Source organism: Molothrus aeneus, chromosome Z (genome assembly GCF_037042795.1).
Source record: "Molothrus aeneus isolate 106 chromosome Z, BPBGC_Maene_1.0, whole genome shotgun sequence".
NCBI classification, from domain to species: domain Eukaryota; kingdom Metazoa; phylum Chordata; class Aves; order Passeriformes; family Icteridae; genus Molothrus; species Molothrus aeneus.
In genome coordinates this window covers 68633339-68654157 of record NC_089680.1, presented here as the reverse complement: position 1 = coordinate 68654157, position 20819 = coordinate 68633339, and the positions used below count along the sequence as shown (strand labels likewise).

The following is a 20819-nucleotide window of genomic DNA, read 5'->3' as shown; positions in this document are numbered from 1 at the left end:
AAGTGTCACCAAAAAAAAAAAAAAAAACCAACCAAAAAAACCCAACAGCACATTTGGAAAAAAAAATAAAGCTGCAAATATGTGACAACAACACTCTTCACAACAGAATTTCTCAAGAAAGTTGTTTTACTAGCCAAACTCGTGTATATAAAGGGTTTAGAAGCAAGTACTTCCTTCAGAACCTTCCACAAGGCTTTCCTTCCAAGCAGCTTTTCTGTGAGGACTGGTTTCCTGTTCCTTGTGCAGCCCTGCCCCCCTGGGGCCCAGGCTTTAAACAGCACTCAGAACGGATCCTGCTGCATCTGTGACCATGCTCGGGATCCATGCGGGTCTGTCCCGACACAGCATGCAGCTCCTGGGTCATCCTCCCATCACTGGGACAGGGAAGACAGAGAAAAAAGGAAAAATGAAGTTTATTGTTTAACACTCCAGACCAGTGCTCACATAGCTGATGTTTCCTTACACATGAAGGAATCTCCAAAAGCCCCGTGCAATCATTTCAAAGCAACTCTCACATCACTTGTCTTCCCTCCAACACCTTAGCCTGCAGCAAACCCTCCCTCTCTGCATTGTCCTCACATGCCTACAGTGCAGCACAGCAGGTTTTAGACCCACAACTCAAACCAACTCCTTTCCAGGACACTCTTCCACCCTCTGGAAATCAAAACTGCTTCAACTGCCACCTGTTATCAGCAGGATTTTACAGTTTTCTCACAGGGAATTCATGGTTTGGTTTTAATTGTAAGGTCTAAAGAATTCTCAGTTACTGAACACAGCTCCTGGTACTGAGGACAACCGCCTCATTTTGATCCTTTCAGTCACTTCTCCTGCTGTATCAGTTTTATCAGTATCAGTTCTCCTGTTGCCTCTCAGGGTGCTGTTACACATCCTCACACACCCTGGCTACTCTCAATCTTCTCCTACTCCCCAGCCACTTACAACAAAACTCAGGTTCATTTACAGTACAAGAATTACAAACATAATTTATTAAACCCTCCCTCCCAAAAAGAGATCCAGCAGTTACTGTTTCATCAAAAGTCAGTTATTGTCCTTCATCCATTGCTCAATCCATTGCATAATCTGATCCAAATTTCTCTCTAGGTCCTCTGGAGTGTTGCTGGGTAACTGGTGCACAATTTCCTTTTTATAGGACAACACAGCTTCCTCATACAAAGTCTGAAAAATTTCGCACTGAATGTTGTCCTGCAGCTTCTTGCCCGTGTAGCCCCTGGAGAGAGAGCAGCAAGAGGCAGAGTGAGGCACAGAGGGAGGCTGAGGAGGGGTTTTGGGGCCGGTGCAATGACACCCAGGTGACAGACCTGCTGTGCAGCCTATCGTACAGACAGGAGTTGTCTGTGCGCAGCACGAACACGATGTGGAACCAGCGCTCGGGGAAGAAGTCGCAGCCATGGTAATCCACAATCACCCCTCCCTCGCTCATCCTGGCCTCCAGCTCATCCACTACCTGCACACAGAGAGGGGGAGAGGTCAGACTCACCTGGAAATGCACTGAGAGAGACAGGGGGGCTCACCTGCACTGCTCAGAGAGCAGAGGGGTGGCCCGGGGGCTGCACTCACTCTGTCCTCATCCAGGATGGGGCAGTTGTACTCCTCATCAAAGCCTTCATAGAGCTCTCCTGCAGCACAGAGGAATCACAGGTGTTTGCTGGGTGCCACAGCAGTTACCATGGTAATTTAGCACAATAATTCACATTTCTGTTTTTGTCTCAGGAGATTGCAGGCAAAATGCAGAGTTCAGGGTAGGGAGCACTTTGTTTACAAATGCATGTCACTATGAGTTTGTCAATTATTACTTAGCACCAAGTGTGCTGCTACAGACATGCCTGCTGAAGTAAATTAATTTAATTTGAATAGAACCGCATGTTGGTCTGGCCTGGAAGGGACCTCAGAGCCCACCCAGTGCCACCATGGCAGGGACACCTTCCACTGTCCCAGTGTCCAGCCTGGCCTTGGGCACTGCCAGGGATGCAGGGCCTGCCCACCCTGGGAACAATTCCTCATTGCCAAGATCCCATCCAGCCCTGCCCTCTGGCAGTGGGAGCCATTCCCTGGCTCCTGTCCCTCCACGCCTTGTCCCCAGTCCCTCTGCAGCTCTCCTGGAGCCCCTTTAGGCCCTGGAGGGGGCTCTGATGTCTCCTTGGACCGTTCTCCTCTCTCACAGCCCAGCCCAGGTGTCCCAGACAGGTGTGCAGGGGCTCCCAGTGCCCGAGGCAGCCCAGCAGAGTCCCGGCCAGCAGCTCCACAGAGATAGAGAGGGGCTCTCTCTGTCCCCATGTCACAGCTCGGGGCTGCTGTCACACAGCACCTTCCTTGGCCAGGTCCCCCACGTTGACATAGCTCAGCCCAGATCTGGAAGCCAGCTCCTTTCCCAGCGTGGTTTTCCCAACTCCCGGCGTGCCTGCAGAACAAACCGCAGCCAAAGGTAAGGGGAGAGCTGCAGATCACCACGAAGAGCCCCCGCCAGGCGCCCTGGAGCCTTCTGACAGCCCACATCGCAGAGTTCATGGGTTGAAAAGGGGCAAAAAGCTGCGGGACAAAGAGAAACAGGCTGGGGCAGTGAAACGGGAAAACAGGGAGAGAACTCGGACTGTGAGCAGGAACGCCACTCCCAGCGTGCGGGACCCAAGGGAAATCCGCACTCCTTCGAAAACCCCCAAGTAACACAGAGGAGATGCACGCTCTCATGAGGGAGGGGAGCTGCAAAGCCACCCCGGGCTGCACCCACACCCCGGAGCAGCCAGGCTGCTGCCTCACACCGGAACCGCCCCGGGCTGTGATGGGGCCCGGGCCCCGACCCCAAATCCCGCCGGGCTGGAACCCCGCGCCCCGAATCCCCTCAGGCCGGGCCAGGGCTGGGACCCCAGTGAGCCCACACCCGCAGCTCCCCGGGCCGCGATGGGGCCGTGCCTCGCTGCCCCCCAGTGTCCCCGGTTCCCACCGGTGATGAGCACATTGGGCCGCCTCATGGCTGCCGCCCGTCGCCTTGGAGACACGTGCGCAGGGGCCTCCGCCGCCGCCGCGCGCGCCGATGGCGTCACCGCGCGCGCCCGGCGCGGCGCGGACAGCTAAGAGCCGGTGGGGAGGAAGGACCCCTGGGCGCCGTGTGAGGGGACGCGGCCGTGCCGTGCCGGTAGCGCAGCGTCGGCAGCTCCCGAGACGGGTCACACGGGGCTCGCCCTGCCCCTGGAGCCACTCCGAGTCCCCCGGCACCCACTCCCCTGGCCTTGGATATCCGGCCGGGCCCGGCGGGGGGCTCCCCCGGCCGAGGATGTCCGGCAGCGGCCCAGGACGGCCGGCGGAGGTTGGTGTCATTTATTAAAGAATGCTTATTCTTTATAAATAAGGGCTCTCGGCGGCCCGGTCGTTCCTCCGTGGGCTCTGTATTTGTCCTGTTTCAGCGGGGCTTGTTCTGATTTTTACTGGGAGGGATTCGGTTTGGTGTCATTGCGTGTGGGGGGGACACCAAACCGAATCCCTCTCAGTAAAAATCAGAGGGGCTCTGATTTTTAAATTTCACGGGGATGTTGCGGGTAGTGGCTGCAAATTCGTCCTTATGCGGTGAGTGGGGCAGTAACGGTGGCGGGGCCGCCACTCTGTCCCGGGCACGGAGCGAGGGACAGTCACAGCTTGTCAGGGAAGCTCTCGCTAGGTCTCAAGGTGCGGGAGGGATCCCCAAAACCTCCCGTAAACCGCCCTACACCCCCGGCTTCCCAAACTCTCAGAGAGCGGACTGAAACCAGTGCTGGATGATGTTAATGCCAATGAGCAGTGCCGCAGGTAGCGGGCAAGACACGGTGAGACATGTAAGGACATATCTGAGAAAGAGATCTCCAGGATAGGGTGATGATCTGGACACGGTCTCAGCCACAGGGGGGAATCTCAGATCCTCCGGGTGCAGTCTGTGGGGTGGGGAGCACCAGGTCAGTGCACGACCTGCCTGTCACACACAAAAACATCCAAGAAGTATCCGTGTAATGTACTCTGAGTGAAGCGGACTTTTCCTTTCAAAGTAGACTTTCTCCATTCGTTTTCCTTTCACTAGGGACAGACAGGAATCTGCAGAGGCTCCTGCTCCCCTGGCATGGCAGGAACAACCTCTGACAATGTTCTCTGCCTCACAGAGGCTCCCTGGGGTCCCGGCCCAGGGGGACTTGGGGCCCGGGGTCCTGGCCCAGGGGGACTTGGGGCCCGGGGTCCCGGCCCAGGGGGATTTGGGGTCTGGGGTCCCGGCCCAGGGGGATTTGGGATCCGGGGCCCAGCCTGCATCACAGCTCAGGGTAGTCACGTTGTGAGGAGGAGAGACCCCAAAACCTCCTGTAATCCACCCCACACCCCCAACTTCCCAACCCCTCAGAGAGTGCAGCTGGGTGTGGTGCCAGCCCCAGAGCTGTCCAGAGGGACAGGGCTGTACAGATGGCACTGAGCCTCTCCTGCAGCACTGGGGCTGCCAAACAGATACATTTGATAATGATTAGACAAAGACATCTTAGCCAGAATTGTTCACAGGCAGTGTAACCACTGCTCTAGTGCACTGTGCAGCCACAGATGAAACGTGAATTGTGTGAGCAGTGGGAATGTGAAGGAAAGGCTGGCCTTTACTTCTTGGAGGCATTTCCAGCCTTAGTGCTTCTGTGACTCTGAGCATTGGGGTGGCTGTGTGACAGCTGCAAAAGCAGTGGCAGAGCAGAGACCAGGCACAGACACAGAACCTTGCTCACCCAGGCTGTGTGCCCATGGCTCAGCCTGCAGCCGTGACCCTGAGATCACATCATCCCCCGGCAGCAGAAAGGGAAACATCAGGAGATGCTGCTGTGAAAATTTGGGATGGTGTAGGAGTGTCGGGGGGTGGGATGGTCGGAATGGATGGGGATGAGAGATCTCTGCAGCCAGGGCTTGGAATTTGGGGTTTATTGCAAAGGGCCACGTGCAGGGCCCTGCTGGAGCTGGCAGCCACAGCTCAGAGCAGTAAAAAGAGAAGAGAGGGGTAAAGAGGATGAGAGGGTGAGAGAGTAAGAGAGCAAAAGCATAAGAGAGTAAAAGGGGTAAGAGAGCAAGGTTCCCATTACAATACCATAAATCTTCTTCTGTGTTGAATATTCTGATTCTCACTAACCAATCTAGTACAAGGTACAAATCCTACAGCATTTACATACAGCCTGTAAGAATCATTACATTACCACACTGTGCTACATTTTAAACCCTGAAAACTCCTCTTTGGGCCCTTCTGCCAAGCTGGCAGGGCCTGCTCTGAGCCTTGGAGCTGTCTGCAAGCAGAGGGTGTTGTTCCATCAAGAGGGGATCACCTTCAGCCGGCCACACCATTGTTTTCCAGTTGTTCAGTAACTGAGGGGTCTCAAGGCTTGCTTTCATTTCAGTCTTGCTTGTAGTTCCCATATTCTCAAAATGTTTTGCCAGACAATCATATTTGTAAGGCTTTCCTGTTTCATCTTCCCCTAGAGGATGGGGCTTTGCCATTCTGAAGTGCTGCCCTGCCAGGCTGGGCCAGCTCAGCAGCTCTGCAGAAGCTCTCAGTGGGGTCACTTGCTTGTTCCTTTCTCTGGGGATTTGTCCAACCCTACCACAGCCTCAGCTCCCTCTGAGGATGTGGAACTTTGGGATGGAGGAGTCAGGCTGGTTTCAGCATTATTCACCCCAAAAGCAGCAGTGATCCCCTCCTGCATTTCCCACTGGGGCTCTGCGGACAGGGCCTTGCTGGGGTTGTGTGAGCCCCTTGCCGGCAGAGCCTCCTGCTCCAGCAGCTCTCAGTGTGCTGTGTTGGTTCAGGGCTCCACAGCCCTTTTGGTGGATGCAGTGTCTGCGCTGTCACTCCCATGTTCACCCAGCCTGCTGCCCCACACCGAGGGGCTGCCACGGCCCCTCTGGTGTTATTGGGGGTCAGTCTGCCTCCCTGCCCCAGCAGGGTGCTCCTCCAATCCAGAGTCAAACCCTGCTGCTGCTCAGCACTGCTCCTTGTCCTGGCACGGGCTCTGGTTCAGCGCAAGCTGCCCAGGGCAGCAAACACTCCCTGATTTCACTGTGCTGCCTCAGCAACTGTCCTCTGCCAAATGTTTCTAACCTTTATGCAAAAATGGTTGCATTGTAAATATTTTTTAAAAGCAGGGGAAAAGTGCCACATACTGAAGACTACACAGAGACAGTGTAAGCATTACTATCATATAAAAGTGGTCTGAGTAAACTGATGCTGCTTTTCCATTAATTTTTAATTCTTTAGGTTGGATGTGTGTTTGTGGAGTTCTCACCTCTGTGATTTGCCAGTTTGCTGCAGAATACTCCTGGCATAATGATGCAGCTTTCCTTTTCATACAGAAGAATCACAGAACCCCAGAGCAGCTGCAGTTGGAAGGACCAAATCCCACCCAGTGCCACCCCTGCCATGTCAGGGACACCTCCCACTGTCCCAGGCTGCTCGCAGCCCCAGTGTCCAGCCTGGCCTGGGCACTGCACACCTGACAAAATGTGCCATTCTCCAGGGCTAGCTGTGCCCGGCTGAGGGCAGGAGGGCGCCGCGTTGCTACCCAAAGTTTTGTGTTCCTGCAGGTGGCAGAGTGGCTGGCACATCCCTTTGATGGCTTCCTCGGGAGCACGGGCCCGTGTGCCGCCGCCGTCGGGCCGCGGAGGGGCGGCGCCGGCAGAGCCCGCGGGCAGCAGCAGCAGCAGCAGCATAGAGCCCCGAGCCCCGCGGCAGAGAAGAGCCGAGCCACAGCTCCGCGCAGGAAGAGAGCCAAGCCGGGAGCTGCGGATCCGCCCTGCGGCCGGGCCCTGGCGGAGCTGCCGTGGGTGGAGAGATACCGGCCTGAGAGCCAGGTGTGAGAGCTGCTGCACCACGGGACGGGCTGTGCCTCTGCCCCAGCCTGCCCCCACACCCTGCTGGTAGAGCACGCGGCTCCTGGGTCTTTGCGTTGTCACTTCTGATGCATTCACTGCCTGCCACACCCCAGGAGCTCTCTGTCTGTGGCAGACACACGTTCCCCCAGGCTTCCTGAGCAGGAAAGTTGCTCAGGAGGTGTTGTTTCCTGTCAGTCCACTTGTAAACTCTCAGACCTGTTACTGAATTCCAGACACATCTGGTATTCTGAGCACTGGGGAAACACAGCTATGTGGGATTTGCAGAACTTACAAAAACTTCTTCATTATTAGAGTAGAAAAAGTAAAAAGGACTAGCTCCAGCAGTGTGGGATTTGCAGAAGTTACAAAACCCTCTGCAGTAGAGTAAAAAAAGTAAAAAGGACTAGCTCCAGCAAGAGCCATGAAGTATCCTGACACAGACAAGATTGTAGTGTAACCGCTTAAATAGCTCATTATTTCCTGACTACAAGGAATGGGAAACTGATTGTTTGAGGAAACAGGATGAGATGATCATCCTTAAAGGTGGCATTGCTTCTGCAGGGCACACATGTAACTGGAACACACACCAACATGTCTGTTGATATTTTATCCAGCATTTATTCTATTTTTTTAATTTCATCATTAGAAACCAAGAGTTTAGTGTATATACATATATATATATATATAACTTTCACATATTTTAACCTTGTTTCAGAATGACCTTGCTGTGCAAAAGAAGAAAATTGAGGAAGTTGAAACCTGGTTAAAAATGCACATAGTTCAGAGGCAGCCAAAGCAGGTAAACTTGCTAAAATTGTAACTGGAGGCATCAAACCATACAAATGAGCTATGCAATGCAATTTCAGGTTCAGAGAGAAAGCTCAATTGAGGGAGATAGTGACTGTGTATCATTGTAAGAAATACTCTAAGAACATAGGTTAGAGCTCATACATTTATAATGGGCTTATGCTCCTAAGAGGTGGATTCTGATTTTGCTCAGAAATACTGTTTTCTGGCATCCAGTCATAAATCACAACTCTTCAGTATGTGCTTGAAGCTGCATTTTATCTGCCAGGCTGATTTTTTTAAGTCTCCTGACACATTTCCAGTTGCGCTGAGCTGGTGTAAGGGTGGTGAGGATGTTTTTAATCTCAATTGATAAGAGGCATTCTTGGACACAAATTGCCAGCCTTGCCTGGTGTTTTCCAGAGCCATTTCTTCAGGTGTCACATGCAGTTTATTTACCAGAGGCAGTGGGAACAGAGCAAGGCTCTCAGAGTCCTGGCTTGGTTCTCTCTGAGTACTCAGCAGGTGAATTAACAGCAGAAACTGTGTGACTGGGGTTTCACTGGGAGAGAGGATCATTACCAGAGGAACAGGAAAAGCTCAACCAGTATTCGTCCTTAGCCAGCTGTCAGTCTTTATTTGTCACATCTGGATTATGTTTTGTACTTCTGTGTCAGAGTGGCTCTGTCTTGCTGCTGACTGGTCCTCCTGGCTGTGGAAAAACTGCAACTCTGCAAATTCTAGCCAGAGATCTTGGCCTTCAGGTGCAAGAATGGACCAATCCACTCTCTTTAGACTTCACAAAGGAAGACTTGAGGAACATGTTTGGCCATGGTAAGTATTTTGGGGGGTTGTATTTTTAACTTTTTATTTCCCCTTCCAGTTACTTTTGTGGGTTTTCTATCTTATATTTTTGCTTCATTTCTGTCTGTATGAAATCAGATCCTCCATGTTAAGTCCATTCCTTAGTGTTTAATGGGACCCTCTCTGTGGCTTTTATCTGGAAAGGGATTTAGGGTTTTTTACAGTGTTTCATCCAAAATGATTGACACTTCAAATCAGTATAGAGAGTGCTGTAATAGCCTGGATGTAATCTGAACCAAAAGAATGAAAACAGGTAAGTGTCTCTGTCTGGGTTCTCTGTTGAATTACACCCCTTTAAAAATTCTCCTGTTTGTCACATGTTTGCCAAAGGGCATGTTCAGTGCTGCTGTCAGAAAATAACATGGGTGGGTATTAGTTCATGTGGGTATTTATATTTTACTTGGCATAATATAGAATACATATTTTTAATTAGTTTTCTTTTTCAGACTCAAATTTTCATACGTTTCCGAGTCAGGCCCAAGCAGCTCTCTTTCAAGATTTTCTATTAAGAGCAAATAAGTATAACAAACTTCAGATGCTTGGGGAGTCCTCAGAAAATGATAAAAAGCTTATTCTTATTGAAGTAAGTGAAAACTTGTGCAATGTTGTGTTTCAAACAGTACCTTTTGTTGTAATATTGGCTTGCTGGCTGGCTTCAGATACTGGATTGGTGTTTCCCAGAGTTAGCCTGCTTTACTGCAGATGAGATCCTCATTACTGTTTGTGTCTCTGCAGCACTCTAGAGCCACGTCCTGCCTGTTGTTAGTTATGCCACAGAAGCAAGTAGTGAGGCAGATTTGGGAGTCTGCTGTGAGCACAAAAATGCATAACAGAGTATCAAAAAGCAGATCAGTATTGAGAAGTCATTCCCACGTCTCTGGATGATTTAATTTCTAGAAGTATGTATGTGTATAAACAGGAAAAGTGGAAAACACATCACTGTTCCTGTTCTTTAATGATGCAGGAGAGTGTCGGGGACTCTTGGGAATGAACACAAGCAGGAGCAGTTGAAATTTAGCACTTTCTCCCTGGTTTTACACAGGTGGTGTTGTTTAGGGCACAGGTGTGAACTGAGGGTTTGTGGGCAGGTACAGGACAAGGCTTTATTTGTACTTGCATAGAAGTGTGCTTCAATAGCAACTTCTTTCTGAACTTTTCAATTCTTTTCCCAAGAGAAATTTTAGAAATTGGTAGTCAGGTTGTCTGTAAACTTTCAAGACCAAAACAGACAGAAATTCTGGCAGGGTAATGTGATGTTCTGTAGAATTTAGGAAGCAGATTCTCATGAGACTTGTCTTTATTAAGTCACCTTCTTGTGCACGTGCTTTCACACCTCACATGGGTCCTCCCCTCTTCCCCAAGGGAGCTGCTTCCTGGAGTGCTTGTCCTCTGGGTGAAACTCCTGTCCACAGGCAGTGTGATCACCCAAGGCTGTGTCTTAGGGAACTGGGACAGTAAGAAAACATTTCTGTGTAGATGATCCTTTTCCTTAATGAGACATACTGTGCTTTGGGTTTGTTTCCTCCTCTGCCCAATGTCAGCTGTGCTTAAATGTAGTTGACAGCAAGCAAACCAGGAGTTAAAAATGTGTGCCAATGTAGTGTGCCATGAGGATCAGTCTGTGGAGGAGAGTATTTCCATCTGAATGTCATGACAGCAGCTCTTTGTTTTGGACAGGACATTCCTAACCAGTTCTACAGAGATCCTGGCAGCCTGCATGAAATCCTCAGGTCAGTGGCAAATGAGTTGTTACTTGTGAGCTTTAACAACCTGCAAAGCTGCAGTTTGATATTAATCACATTTTGTTGTTCTGCTGTGCAGGAGTTTTGTTCGCAGGAGTAGGTGCCCCCTGGTCTTTATAATCTCAGATAACTTCAGTGGAGACAGCAACCAGAGGTCACTGTTCCCCGCTGAAATTGTAGAGGAGTTGTGTATATGCAATATTAGGTGAGATCTTCTACCTCAGTCAAACACGGTTCAAATAACTGAGAGGTTGGAAACTAATAAACTCATATTTTTTTATTGTTTTTTTATGGAATTCAACAGTTTCAAGCCTGTTGCACCAACAAATATGATGAAAGTTCTCAATCGAATAGCTGCAGCAGAAGCCAGTATGGTAAGTTTTCAAATCTCTTAACTTTTCTGCAGGGCTAGGACCATATAAAAATATGTTATTTTTGTTGCTGTATTTGATCTTTGATAGCAGAGCCTCAAATCTCCCCAAAGAAAAAAAAAAAAAAAAAACGTTTTCCCCAGGACACCAGAAAGCAAGGAACAAGCTGGAAAGATACCCTGTTTTTAAGATTAGTTTCACTTGATCTGTGGTCCAAGTCTACAAAATTGCATCTGAAAATTACTCTGGTTATTACAGTAACTATATAAATGAAACAAATAATAGGAAGAGATATAATCTTTCATGTATCCACTGAGGCCAGAAGGGGTCATGAACATAAATCTTGTATTGTTCCTGAACTGTTTTGATTACAAGCAGTATGATATTGAGTGACACCTTGCAAAGAATTATGTGCATTTTTCTGTTTAATATTGTTATATAAATTGTGGCAGTGTGCTTAAACGGATTAAGTTTTTTTAAGTCTATAGTATTCTGTGGTTTGAGCACATGGTGGATACTCTTGTGTCTGTTCATGTTGTGAGGCAGAGGTGGGTTCCCAGAGCCATGTTTAAATGCTTCCTTTTCCTGCTCCTCTATTGCTTTGAATATTGCTGTTTTTCCTGTTTCTTCTATTGCTGTTTTTCCTTGTAGAACAGAGAGAATTACACTCTTGATAGAACTTCTCTGGAGTTGCTTTGCAGAGGTTGTTCAGGTGACATAAGAAGTGCAATAAACAGCCTTCAGTTTTCCTCTACAAAAGGTAAAAATTAAGGTTTTGTTAGGTGAAGTGATGTTTTGACCATTTCTGCTGAAAACATGTTCTGTTTGCAGCTGCAGCACAGGTGGGTGAGTTGCAGAAACATCCTGGACACGCTTCTGTGGAGCAGGAATAAACACAGGGTGTGTGGGGGCGTGAGTGAGGCTCAGCTGCTCCAGGCTGGGCTGAAACCATGTGCGTGTGCTGATGTGATTTGATTAAATACCCCATTTTCTTCCTGATATCTCTGCTATTTGTGTTTGCTGTTCAGAGTTTCTATGATGCTGCCTTAGTTTGAAAGGGATACTTTCATTGCTTGGTTTCTGCTTTTCCCAAACTGCTGATTTTATGAGCATTTTTCAAGTCAGTAGTTGTTAAGGAACCAGTGTATGTGAGTTGCATTTTTAAAAGCAGTACTCTGGTGTGTGTTGCTCATTCTCAGCACTGTGAAATTATGACATCATTTTGGTCAAACTTAGGTCTAAGGAAACAGACTCACCACTTGTCTTCTGCTGTATGTGGTAGAGCTAGTAATGGTGTTGTTAACTGTCACACTTCTTTTCCCTCCCATTTGTTTGCAAGTAGCAAATGTGCTCACGGAATACAAGATTAAAGGTAGTTCCAAGCCCATTTTGCAAGAAGGAGAGTTTACTTTGGGGTTTAGGGCATATTGAAATTAGCTGGGGAGTGTTATTTATGTTACACAAGGCAGAGAGTAAAGTTTCTAGATTCAGCTTGCAGATGTTGAAGGTCAATTATTCTGATGATGTCTTCAGGTGTACCAGGCTTGGATTGTTCTGTGAGAATCAGAAAAATAGAGGATTGCTCTCAGTGGGGTGATTATGCAATTGGAATGAGTGAACATTAGATTGGTGATACCTGAGAAAAGCATGCAGCATCTCACTGCTGGACACATCCTCCAGAAAATCTAAATAATGTTAAAATAACCAGTTTGTGTAGTTTTTAATAAGTTATCTTAGAAATGTAAAACCATGATAGTTAGGGCTGGGGAGAAAATGAAGGCAGAGCTTTGGTGTGTGGACTGTTGGAGTGCACACTGAGCATTCTCCTCTCACATTTTCCCTGACTTTGAGAGGGTGTTTGAGCAGAACATCTGTAGTTGTGCAGGTATTTCAGTGATACTGTCTAGTTTTGGGGTTCCCCATCTCCTTGCTGGTCTCCTGAGCATGCAGCATTTGTTTTTATGTACATAAGGTGTGTTTCTTCATGTGTGTATCTATGTAAGTACCATTGATACATTTATTTTGTAACACTATTAATGGGTAAAATAGATCGATGGTAGTTGTAGGAGAAAAGGAAAATACCTAAAGGATAATTTATCTTAGCTCAGTAAGGAACATTCAAGTACCGCAAAAGAAAATTATGGGTGAAAAATTTCAAGTTTATTAACTTAGAATAGAATAAGGGTTTTATTTCATGAAGCTCAAAACTTTGTGGAAGATAGTAGGCAGTTGGAAGAATCACCTAAATGAAAGGTTTTCTCTGCCAATTGATATTTCAGGGAGGGAGGTTATTGTACAGATAATGCCAGTAGAAGACAAAATTGATAAGTAAACAGGATGTAACTGAAATATAATTTACAAATATTTGTACTTGTTCTTTAAAAATGTGAAGTTTAAACGTGGTCAAGTGGGGAGTGTATCAGAACTAGATGGGATAAGCCTGAAGGCTTCTTTCAAAGACAGCTGTTTGTTGTTCAGAAAAGTACTTGGTACCTCAGCTGTGCCTTAAGGGACAGAAGTGGAATGAAGGTAATGAATGATGCTAATTTAGGTGACTGACTAATAAATGAGTTTTCTCATCGTGCTCCTGTTTATACAGCCTGTTCTGTTCCTTCTGTTAGTACTGTTCACATAGAACATCAGCAGCAGCATAATAGAAAACTTCTGCAGATACATGTACTCTGTCTTGATTTTATTTTTTATTTTATTAATAGGCTGCTCATTGGAGAAAGAATTTTGGTCAAAGAAGAAGAAGAGCTCCACAATAAAATGTGATGAAACAGGAGTATCCAAAGTAAGAAAGAAAAGTAAATGTAATACCTCAGAAGACCAGGAGATACAAGCGATTGGTGGCAAGGATGCATCTATTTTTCTTTTCCATGCTCTGGGGAAAATTATTTATTGCAAAAGTAAGAAAACTTTGACTTATTCTCCCTTTCAATGGGCAAAGCATGTCAGCTGCTATTAACTGGAGTTGCTAAAGTAAGGCTTTGGATGGGCTCTGTCTGGGATGTTTGGTCAGTAACAACAGCACAAAATCAGCTACATCAGGGTCCCTCATGCCACTGGCTGTGCACATTTCGGTAGTAATTCCCAGTACTGGCTCCAAAACCAACTGAGGAGAAGTACTGAGGTGAGGGAATACAAAAATTATTTTGTTAGATTTGTTATATGAAGCTTAATGCAGATAATTCTGTGCTGATGACTGTGTTGTATTGACTATAATAATTAAATACTTGTGCCTGTCCCAGGGCTTTCTGGGAATGGAAAAGGCTGTAATTTAGCTGCTGGTGGAGCTGACAGTTGCTAACATTTGTGAACATAAAGCCTGTGCAATCCTTACAGGAGAGGCAGTGTCACAAGCAGAGTGCCCTCAGCTGCCTGCACACCTGTCCAGACACCGCCGGGACACCTTGCTCATCCAGCCTGAGGTACTGCTGCAATGGCCCCAGGAGTTCAGCTGGTCCCCAGGGGGGTGCTGCAGATCCTCAGCCACATGGGGATCCTTACTGCTCGCACCTGGTGTGCCCTCAGTCTGGGTTAGGGGATCACTCACCTGGGAGGGAGCACTGGGGCAGACCAGCCCCTTGTGTCTGGGCATTGCTGCACAGGCCTTGCGTCCCAGCTCCCTGACCTAGATGTATCACAGCTTTTGTGCAAGGGTCCTTTTCCTTATCCACCTGTAAAATCCAAACTCTTCTTCTTCCTGACAGGAAATTGTGGAGAAATCTCATATGTCTGGAAGCATGTTCAATCTATACCTTCACCAGAACTACATGGACTTCTTTTCTGACATAGATGATGTAGTGAGAGCCAGTGAATATTTGAGCACTGCTGATGTCCTTTGCAGTAACTGGAGTGTAAGTGTCATCTTTGTATAGACACACACTTATCTTTAACTACTTGGACATTGAGCTCTCAACTTTTCACTGCATTTTTGGGAGTGTGCTGCAAACTTAGGGTGTGAGTGATTTGAATTGTTCATGAATGCTGAAGTACATCAGCTGCAGAAGAGATGCAGAGATGATGTTTTGTTCAGCTTCTGTCAGCATTTTATTACAATGGGCTGTAGTGTTTGTAGGATACTCTACAAAGTATTTTTGAGTACAATAGATTCCTGCTAAGAAGCAATCAAACTGTTTCTCTAGTCAGCTGCTTTGAATACAAGTTTTGCAGTAATCTAAACTCCAGGAGGCTGTGCATGCTGTGTGTGTTTCAGTGCAGATGAAGCACTGCCCGGAGCTCACCCCGGGCCCCGTTTCTCCCTCAGGCACGGCTGGTGATGGAGAGCTACAGCGCCTCCGTGGCCACCCGGGGCGTGATCCACTCCAACACCTCCAGGGCCTTTGCCCACCAGCAGGGGGGCATGGGCTTCCGACCCTTACACAAACCACAGTGGTTTCTGATCAACAAAAAGGTACAGCCTTGATTTTGTTTTTTCTTCCTTTTCCCCTAAGTTGTGACTCTTGAGTAGTGTAGATCAACTGTGATCACTAAGATGCTAAACTTGTCAAATACCCTATTTTGAGATAATCTGGTTCTATAAAGCACTTGCTAGAAGAGCAGTTTGCATCACTCCTTTAATGTAAAAATAAATTGGAGGCCAGTGACAAAGTCTGATGCCTGTGTCCAAGCTGGCATGTTCCTGGGAGAGTGTTAATCCTAAATTAATAGGGAGACAACTAAGTGCTGTTAAGTGTTCCTAGAACTGAGTCTGGTTTTGTGCAGTTTGGAGCACATTGAACTGTTGTATAAGTGTAAGAAATGCCTGCTGTTATGGTTTATGTGTTCAGGTGACACAGCAGGTCTTAGCATTTTTTTACTTTTGAACTAATACATTGGCAAAAAACATTGGCCTTGATGGGCTGGGAATTCTATAACCAAGGAATATATATATATTTTTTTTTTAATTTTAATGCCCAGTAAAAGGCAAAGTTGAAGGCTTCTACCATTTTAAGATTGGCATGTTAACTTTTTACCTTTTCTTTATCTGGTCTCATTTTTCAGTAGCTCCCTGTAGCAGGCAGGATGAAAGTCTGTGTGTTATGGTACAGAACATCTACATTCTTAATGTTTTACCTGTTTATTCACTTGTGTTTTCCCCCCCACCCCCACCTCTTACAGTATCAGGAAAATTGCATTGCTGCAAAATCCCTGTTCTCAAGCTTCTGTTTACCACCTGAGTGCCTTCAGACAGAGCTCCTGCCTTACCTTGCTGTGTTAGCAAACCCAATGAGAAACCAAGGTAAGATGGATCAAGGTAACTCCTGGTCTCGAAGTGTTTTTGCAGTTGAAACATACTGGCAAATTTCATAAGCCAAAAGGTCAATACTGTTTATGTTTTTGCCTCAGCATAAAACATTCTCCTGGCATATGTTATGTAGGTGATGCCCAAAGATGCTTCCAGTACCAGAGCCAGATTTAAAGCTGCCCTGGTAGGTTGGTCAAACTGTAGTGGTTAAGGTGCTCTCTAGACCTAAGCCTTTGATTATATTTGCTGGAGGATTTGATGAGAAGAGTTTTGTAAACCCAGCAGCCAATATTGACTAGATCTTCATTGCTTACTGATACCCTTCTGAGAAGAGAAAAGACTCTGCATGATTCCATGTGAATCAAGCAAAAGCCATTTATTGTGTCTCTAAACATAGTTTATATTTACTTCTTGTCTTGGTCTACACAATCATGCATTGTTTCATTGGCAGCTCTGCTTTGTCCACAAGGCAGCATACATCTTTTTAGTAATCCAATGGATAGATGCTGTAAGAATCATTTTATTGGGGTTGACATCCCTATGTCTGCCAGCAACTTTTCTGCCTCTTCTTTCTTCTTGCAATATCAGGTTTTTTACCCACAAAGATGACCTCGTTCTTTAGTTCCAGAAGGTTGGGCTGGTTCATTTAGTACACACCCATTTTCCTGTGAATATGATCCTACACCTTTCCAGTAACAGCAACACACTTACAACAGCTCAAAAAAGCCTTTCAAATATAAAAGAAGCAAAATTCCAGTTTGCAGTGCATAAAAAAAAAAGTTAAATCTGAGATAATCTATTAGCAAACAGTTCATGCAGAAAAATTTACTTTGTGTGGTACATAATGCAAAAATTAACATTTACAGAGCTGGGCCACTTACGCTGTTGTTAATTGTTTATAATAAAAAGCATCATGTCTTAACTAAGGCCTTGACATCAGGATGAGTGAATATTGTAGGCTGTGGAATAACAGCTCTGCATGATAAATGCACAGGGGTGAATGTCAGGGATTTGGAATTTTGTATGTAGGCCATCTGTACATATGTTGTGGTAAACTGGAACAGTTTGGGGGGGAAAAAGTTACATGCACAGTGTTTTGGTATCTAAAATATTTCAAATATAGACAGGAATACTCGACTAAGGTCATTGTTTATTTTCTGCTATGCCCAGCTGTGTTCATTATGATCTACCTGATATGATACTGGTGGCTCTTTGTTCTTAGCTCAGATTGCTTTTATCCAAGACGTGGGGAGGCTGCCACTGAAAAGACATTTTGGGAGGTAAGCTGAACTTGTGTCTGCAGTTAAAAAGTGACACTGTGTCATATATGAAAGGGAAGAACCCTTTCATTGCATAAGTCTGTGATGTGACATACAAAGACAAAGTATTCTTAAAGGTTTATTTAATCTGAAATCAGATAGCTGCACTGATTTTATCTGGTAGTAGTTTTGCCTGTAAGGCTACTCAGAGTGAACCTTTGTTCAGAATTCATGGTTTCTCATCAGGCTGTAGCTGCTGACTGCTGGGAGCCCAGGGTTTTCCCTGTGGGGCTGCAGTGCCCTCCTCACAGGCTGTGTGTACAGCCTCAGGTGACATGGCACGAGGAGCTCTCCTGTGACTCTTGTGGGCCCTCTGGATCCGAGACTGCACTTACCCCAGCACAGCCTCAGCTACACCTCTGTGGCTGTGATGCCCCTGGAATTTAAAAGGGGTTTCAATTGATGAGGTTTTAGCAAAGAATCAAGTTCACAGCTGCAGTGAGACAAATTGTCATCTCCTAACTAGGATGTAGTTTGTTGAGGCATCTGACAGGGCATCTCCTGCTTGTCCCCAGTGTTGCTGCTGAGTTTAACTGTGAATTTCCAAGCTTTATTTCCAAGCTTTATTTCCCTGTTCCCCAGCTGTTGCATTAAAAGCCATTTTGGTTGTTAGTCAGGGAGGAAGGAGAGTGTCCCTAAGGGGTGTATTTCCTTGTAATCACCCTGCCACAAGGTGTGAAGTTTCTCAAATTAACTGTAACTTCCTCATCCCTTTAAGTTCCCCTGCAGCATGCCGGTGGGTACTGACATTTTGTATCTGCATTAATAAGCTGGTGAGGTGTCACAATGTCTGATGCGAGGGGTGATGCCCTGCTGGCAGCACGGCGTCCTTTTCCATCTGTTCAGTAGGACAGAGAAATGCAGGGCTCCTGCTAGAGAGCGCAGTGTGTTCCTGGGCAGTGCCTCTGCCGGAGGGAATGAGGCACAGGGCTCTGGGAGCAGCCTGTGCCCTGCTCAGGGGCTCTGGGAGCAGCCTGTGCCCTGCTCAGGGGGCTTAGGGAGCAGCCTGTGCCCTGCTCAGGGGGCTCAGGGGCTCTGGGAGCAGCCTGTGCTGTGCTCAGGGGGCTCTGGGAGCAGCCTGTGCTGTGCTCAGGGGGCTCTGGGAGCAGCCTGTGCCCTGCTCAGGGGCTCTGGGAGCAGCCTGTGCCCTGCTCAGGGGCTCAGGGGCTCAGGGAGCAGCCTGTGCTGTGCTCAGGAGCTCTGGGAGCAGCCTGTGCTGTGCTCAGGGGGCTCAGGGGCTCTGGGAGCAGCCTGTGCCCTGCTCACGGTGCTCCCCGGTGCTCTGCAGGCTGCAGCTGGAGGCTCTGGGTGACAAGGACCCCGGCGTGCCCGAGCTGTCCCACGGGGACGGCGACCCCGAGGGGCTCCCCTCCAGCCAGTCCAGCGGCAGCGACCTGCCCGGCAGCCAGCCCCAGCCCGTGGCAGCCCAGGCCCTCCTGGAGGAGGAGGAACTGAGGATCGAGGAGTACGACAGCGACTGAGAGACCGCGACACGCCCCGCGCCGTGCCCGCGGCGCTGCCCAGCCGGGCTCCAGGGCTGGGAGCCAGCCCGGGCCGGCTCTGAGCCCCCGGGGAGCTCCTGGAGCCCTCCTGCTCTGCTGGGCCGGCCGAGCCACTTCCTGCCTCTCCTGAGCCATGACACTGCCCGAGGGCGGTCACCAGAGAGAAATAAAGGACTGAAATCCGTTTGAAAGAGACTAGAGATGAGCAGTTGTCAGTCTGAAATTATTTGTATTCTTACACGTTTTAATATACTTTGCAGTCGTGCAGTGTGTTTCCTGAGGACACATTCCGTAAGTTGTCAGCATTTAGAGGGTTCATTCAAGTTCACACTCTCAAAAAAACTGCTGTTTGGAAGTTGAGCCCTTCTGGAAAGAGGAGGCTGAAAGTTACACCTGAAAAGTCACCATACTGATGATGTAAAGAAAACTTCTACTGTATTCATACTGTTTTGTACTCTGACTTACAGAAGGCATAAATAAGATCTTCATGTCTTTATAAGTGGAACTAATGTTGTACCATGGATTATTTTGTATTCCTCTTGGAAAAAAAAAAATTTCATAACTCTTAGAGGGGAAAAGGCAGCAATTAAGTACAAGTTGTACTTTGTAGCAAGTTAAATGTATAATGTGCAGTTTTTCTCCTTGACTTGCAGTTGTGCTGGGGGAAACTCTGATCTGTGTTTGGTAACTGACATGATTGAGTGCTGTGGTTAATGCCATAGCAGAGAGGAAAAAACAGCTTTGTGTGATGCATGTTGGCATTCCCGTATTTCTTACAGCCAGTTTAGTGACAGAAAACACATGTTTATCCACCCTGACCTTGGGTTTATGCTATTGAAGAGTCTGTACCTGTCCTCTCTCAAGGGACAGGTCTATCTTTTCATCTACAGCTATTGCTTAATTTGGAAGGGGGAAATTTCTCTCCTAAGTCTAAAATTCTGTTACAGCTGTACTCATTACAGGAAATCAGAATGTCTTTGGCTGTTCATGACCATTAACCCTTTTCCAGGGTGGTTTGGGTGGGCTGTTCCTGGGGTGCCTTCAGCACAAGTAACAACCAGGCATAAAATACTGTTTTTTATCATGCAAGCACACTGCCACCCTCCTTTGTTGTGTCTTTTCAGCTTTCTTTACAGTAGCACCAGGTAACTGCAGCTGCTGTGGTGGCCTTTCCCTTGTTAGGGCAGAAATCAACGCTCACCTGGCCAATCCCACCTGGCACTGTGAGCTACAGCGTGCAGAGCTGCCCTGCAATACCTCTGTCACCTGCAAACACCACCTGGGCACACACACAACCCCCATTGCTCTGTCTGGAGCCCGAGTGCTCTGCAGTGCCCAGGTAACAACACACGAGGTGAGGCTGAGGCTGGGCTGGCAGCACGGGCAGGGCAGGAACAAGAGTCAGTGCAGCCCCCTGCCATCTCAGCTCTTCACTGTCCCACCTGCGAGCTGGGGAAAGAGGAGAGCTGGGCTTCACACCGGGGTGAGAGGTATCCCCAGCCGGGGCCTGTGCACAAACCACAGACAGGACAGGGCTGCTGGGAACGTGCCTGGAGCTGTTTGATTTTCCAGCATCACTCCCATTCCATGGCTGTGGCAATGGGAAGATGCCACCAGCTCACATCCCAGGCAGCAGACACAGAACTCAATGTCACAACTCACTCCAGGAGTTTTTTGCCCAATCCCACAAAGCAAAAGCACATTGACAGTGTTTATATCTGTACAGTAACTATTCTATATTGACAGTAGTTCTGTCCAATCACTATAAGCACAGGTACCTGTGGTTAAACAATGCTTGCTTATTTCAAATACAATACCTGCTTGTGAGCCTTCAAACACAATGCACAGAGCTCCATTATTAAGCTTTAACTTCCCAATATCTTGCTAGATAAACTTTCTGTAGCTCAGGGAGTTATTCTAGACAAGCATTAATACACAGACCATTGCTCTATTTGTCCTTGCTTTTCTACTTTTTACATAATTTTTCTGCTGACCAATCTCATGGCTGCTGCTCAGCTCCAATCCCAGTTCTGCTGTCTCTGGGGCCTGCCTTTTGCTGCTTTCCCAAACCCTCTGATTTTGAGGATTCCCACAATAGGACCTGGGGGTGCTGGCCA

At 47.5% G+C, this 20819-nt stretch overlaps 2 protein-coding genes across 2 annotated transcripts; one reads left to right on the top strand and one right to left on the bottom strand.

Moving 5' to 3' along the window:
• Positions 1-395: 395 nt before the first annotated feature.
• On the bottom strand, positions 396-3019 carry AK6 (adenylate kinase 6). Its single transcript, XM_066569057.1, has 5 exons — positions 2960-3019; positions 2327-2419; positions 1579-1637; positions 1320-1465; positions 396-1228 (listed from the first exon to the last, which is right to left on the bottom strand). Exons 1-5 carry the CDS (start codon positions 2985-2987, stop codon positions 1039-1041), a joined length of 516 nt encoding a protein of 171 aa, XP_066425154.1. The 5' UTR covers positions 2988-3019; the 3' UTR covers positions 396-1038.
• Positions 3020-3240: 221 nt separating this feature from the next.
• On the top strand, positions 3241-19207 carry RAD17 (RAD17 checkpoint clamp loader component). The gene is made up of 16 exons (XM_066569104.1): positions 3241-3322; positions 6580-6846; positions 7583-7666; positions 8331-8487; positions 8964-9100; positions 10195-10247; positions 10339-10464; positions 10564-10633; positions 11282-11390; positions 13345-13539; positions 13976-14061; positions 14344-14490; positions 14901-15047; positions 15755-15875; positions 17104-17161; positions 18489-19207. The coding sequence occupies exons 1-16, from the start codon at positions 3290-3292 to the stop codon at positions 18679-18681; spliced, it is 1983 nt and encodes a 660-aa protein (XP_066425201.1). The 5' UTR covers positions 3241-3289; the 3' UTR covers positions 18682-19207.
• The last annotated feature ends 1612 nt before the right edge of the window (positions 19208-20819 follow it).

What these genes read in the sequence shown, in the direction of transcription:
- AK6 (XM_066569057.1), bottom strand. Translation starts at nt 2,987, where the DNA reads ATGAGGCGGCCCAATGTGCTCATCACCG. An exon ending in CCATCCTGGATGAGGACAGA is followed by an intron (nt 1,466 to 1,578) that starts GTGAGTGCAGCC and finishes CTCTGTGTGCAG; the next exon opens with GTAGTGGATGAGCTGGAGGC. An exon ending in TACGATAGGCTGCACAGCAG is followed by an intron (nt 1,229 to 1,319) that starts GTCTGTCACCTG and finishes CTCTCTCTCCAG; the next exon opens with GGGCTACACGGGCAAGAAGC.
- RAD17 (XM_066569104.1), top strand. Translation starts at nt 3,290, where the DNA reads ATGTCCGGCAGCGGCCCAGGACGGCCGGCGGAG. An exon ending in TTCAGAGGCAGCCAAAGCAG is followed by an intron (nt 7,667 to 8,330) that starts GTAAACTTGCTA and finishes CTTCTGTGTCAG; the next exon opens with AGTGGCTCTGTCTTGCTGCT. An exon ending in GAGGAACATGTTTGGCCATG is followed by an intron (nt 8,488 to 8,963) that starts GTAAGTATTTTG and finishes TTTCTTTTTCAG; the next exon opens with ACTCAAATTTTCATACGTTT.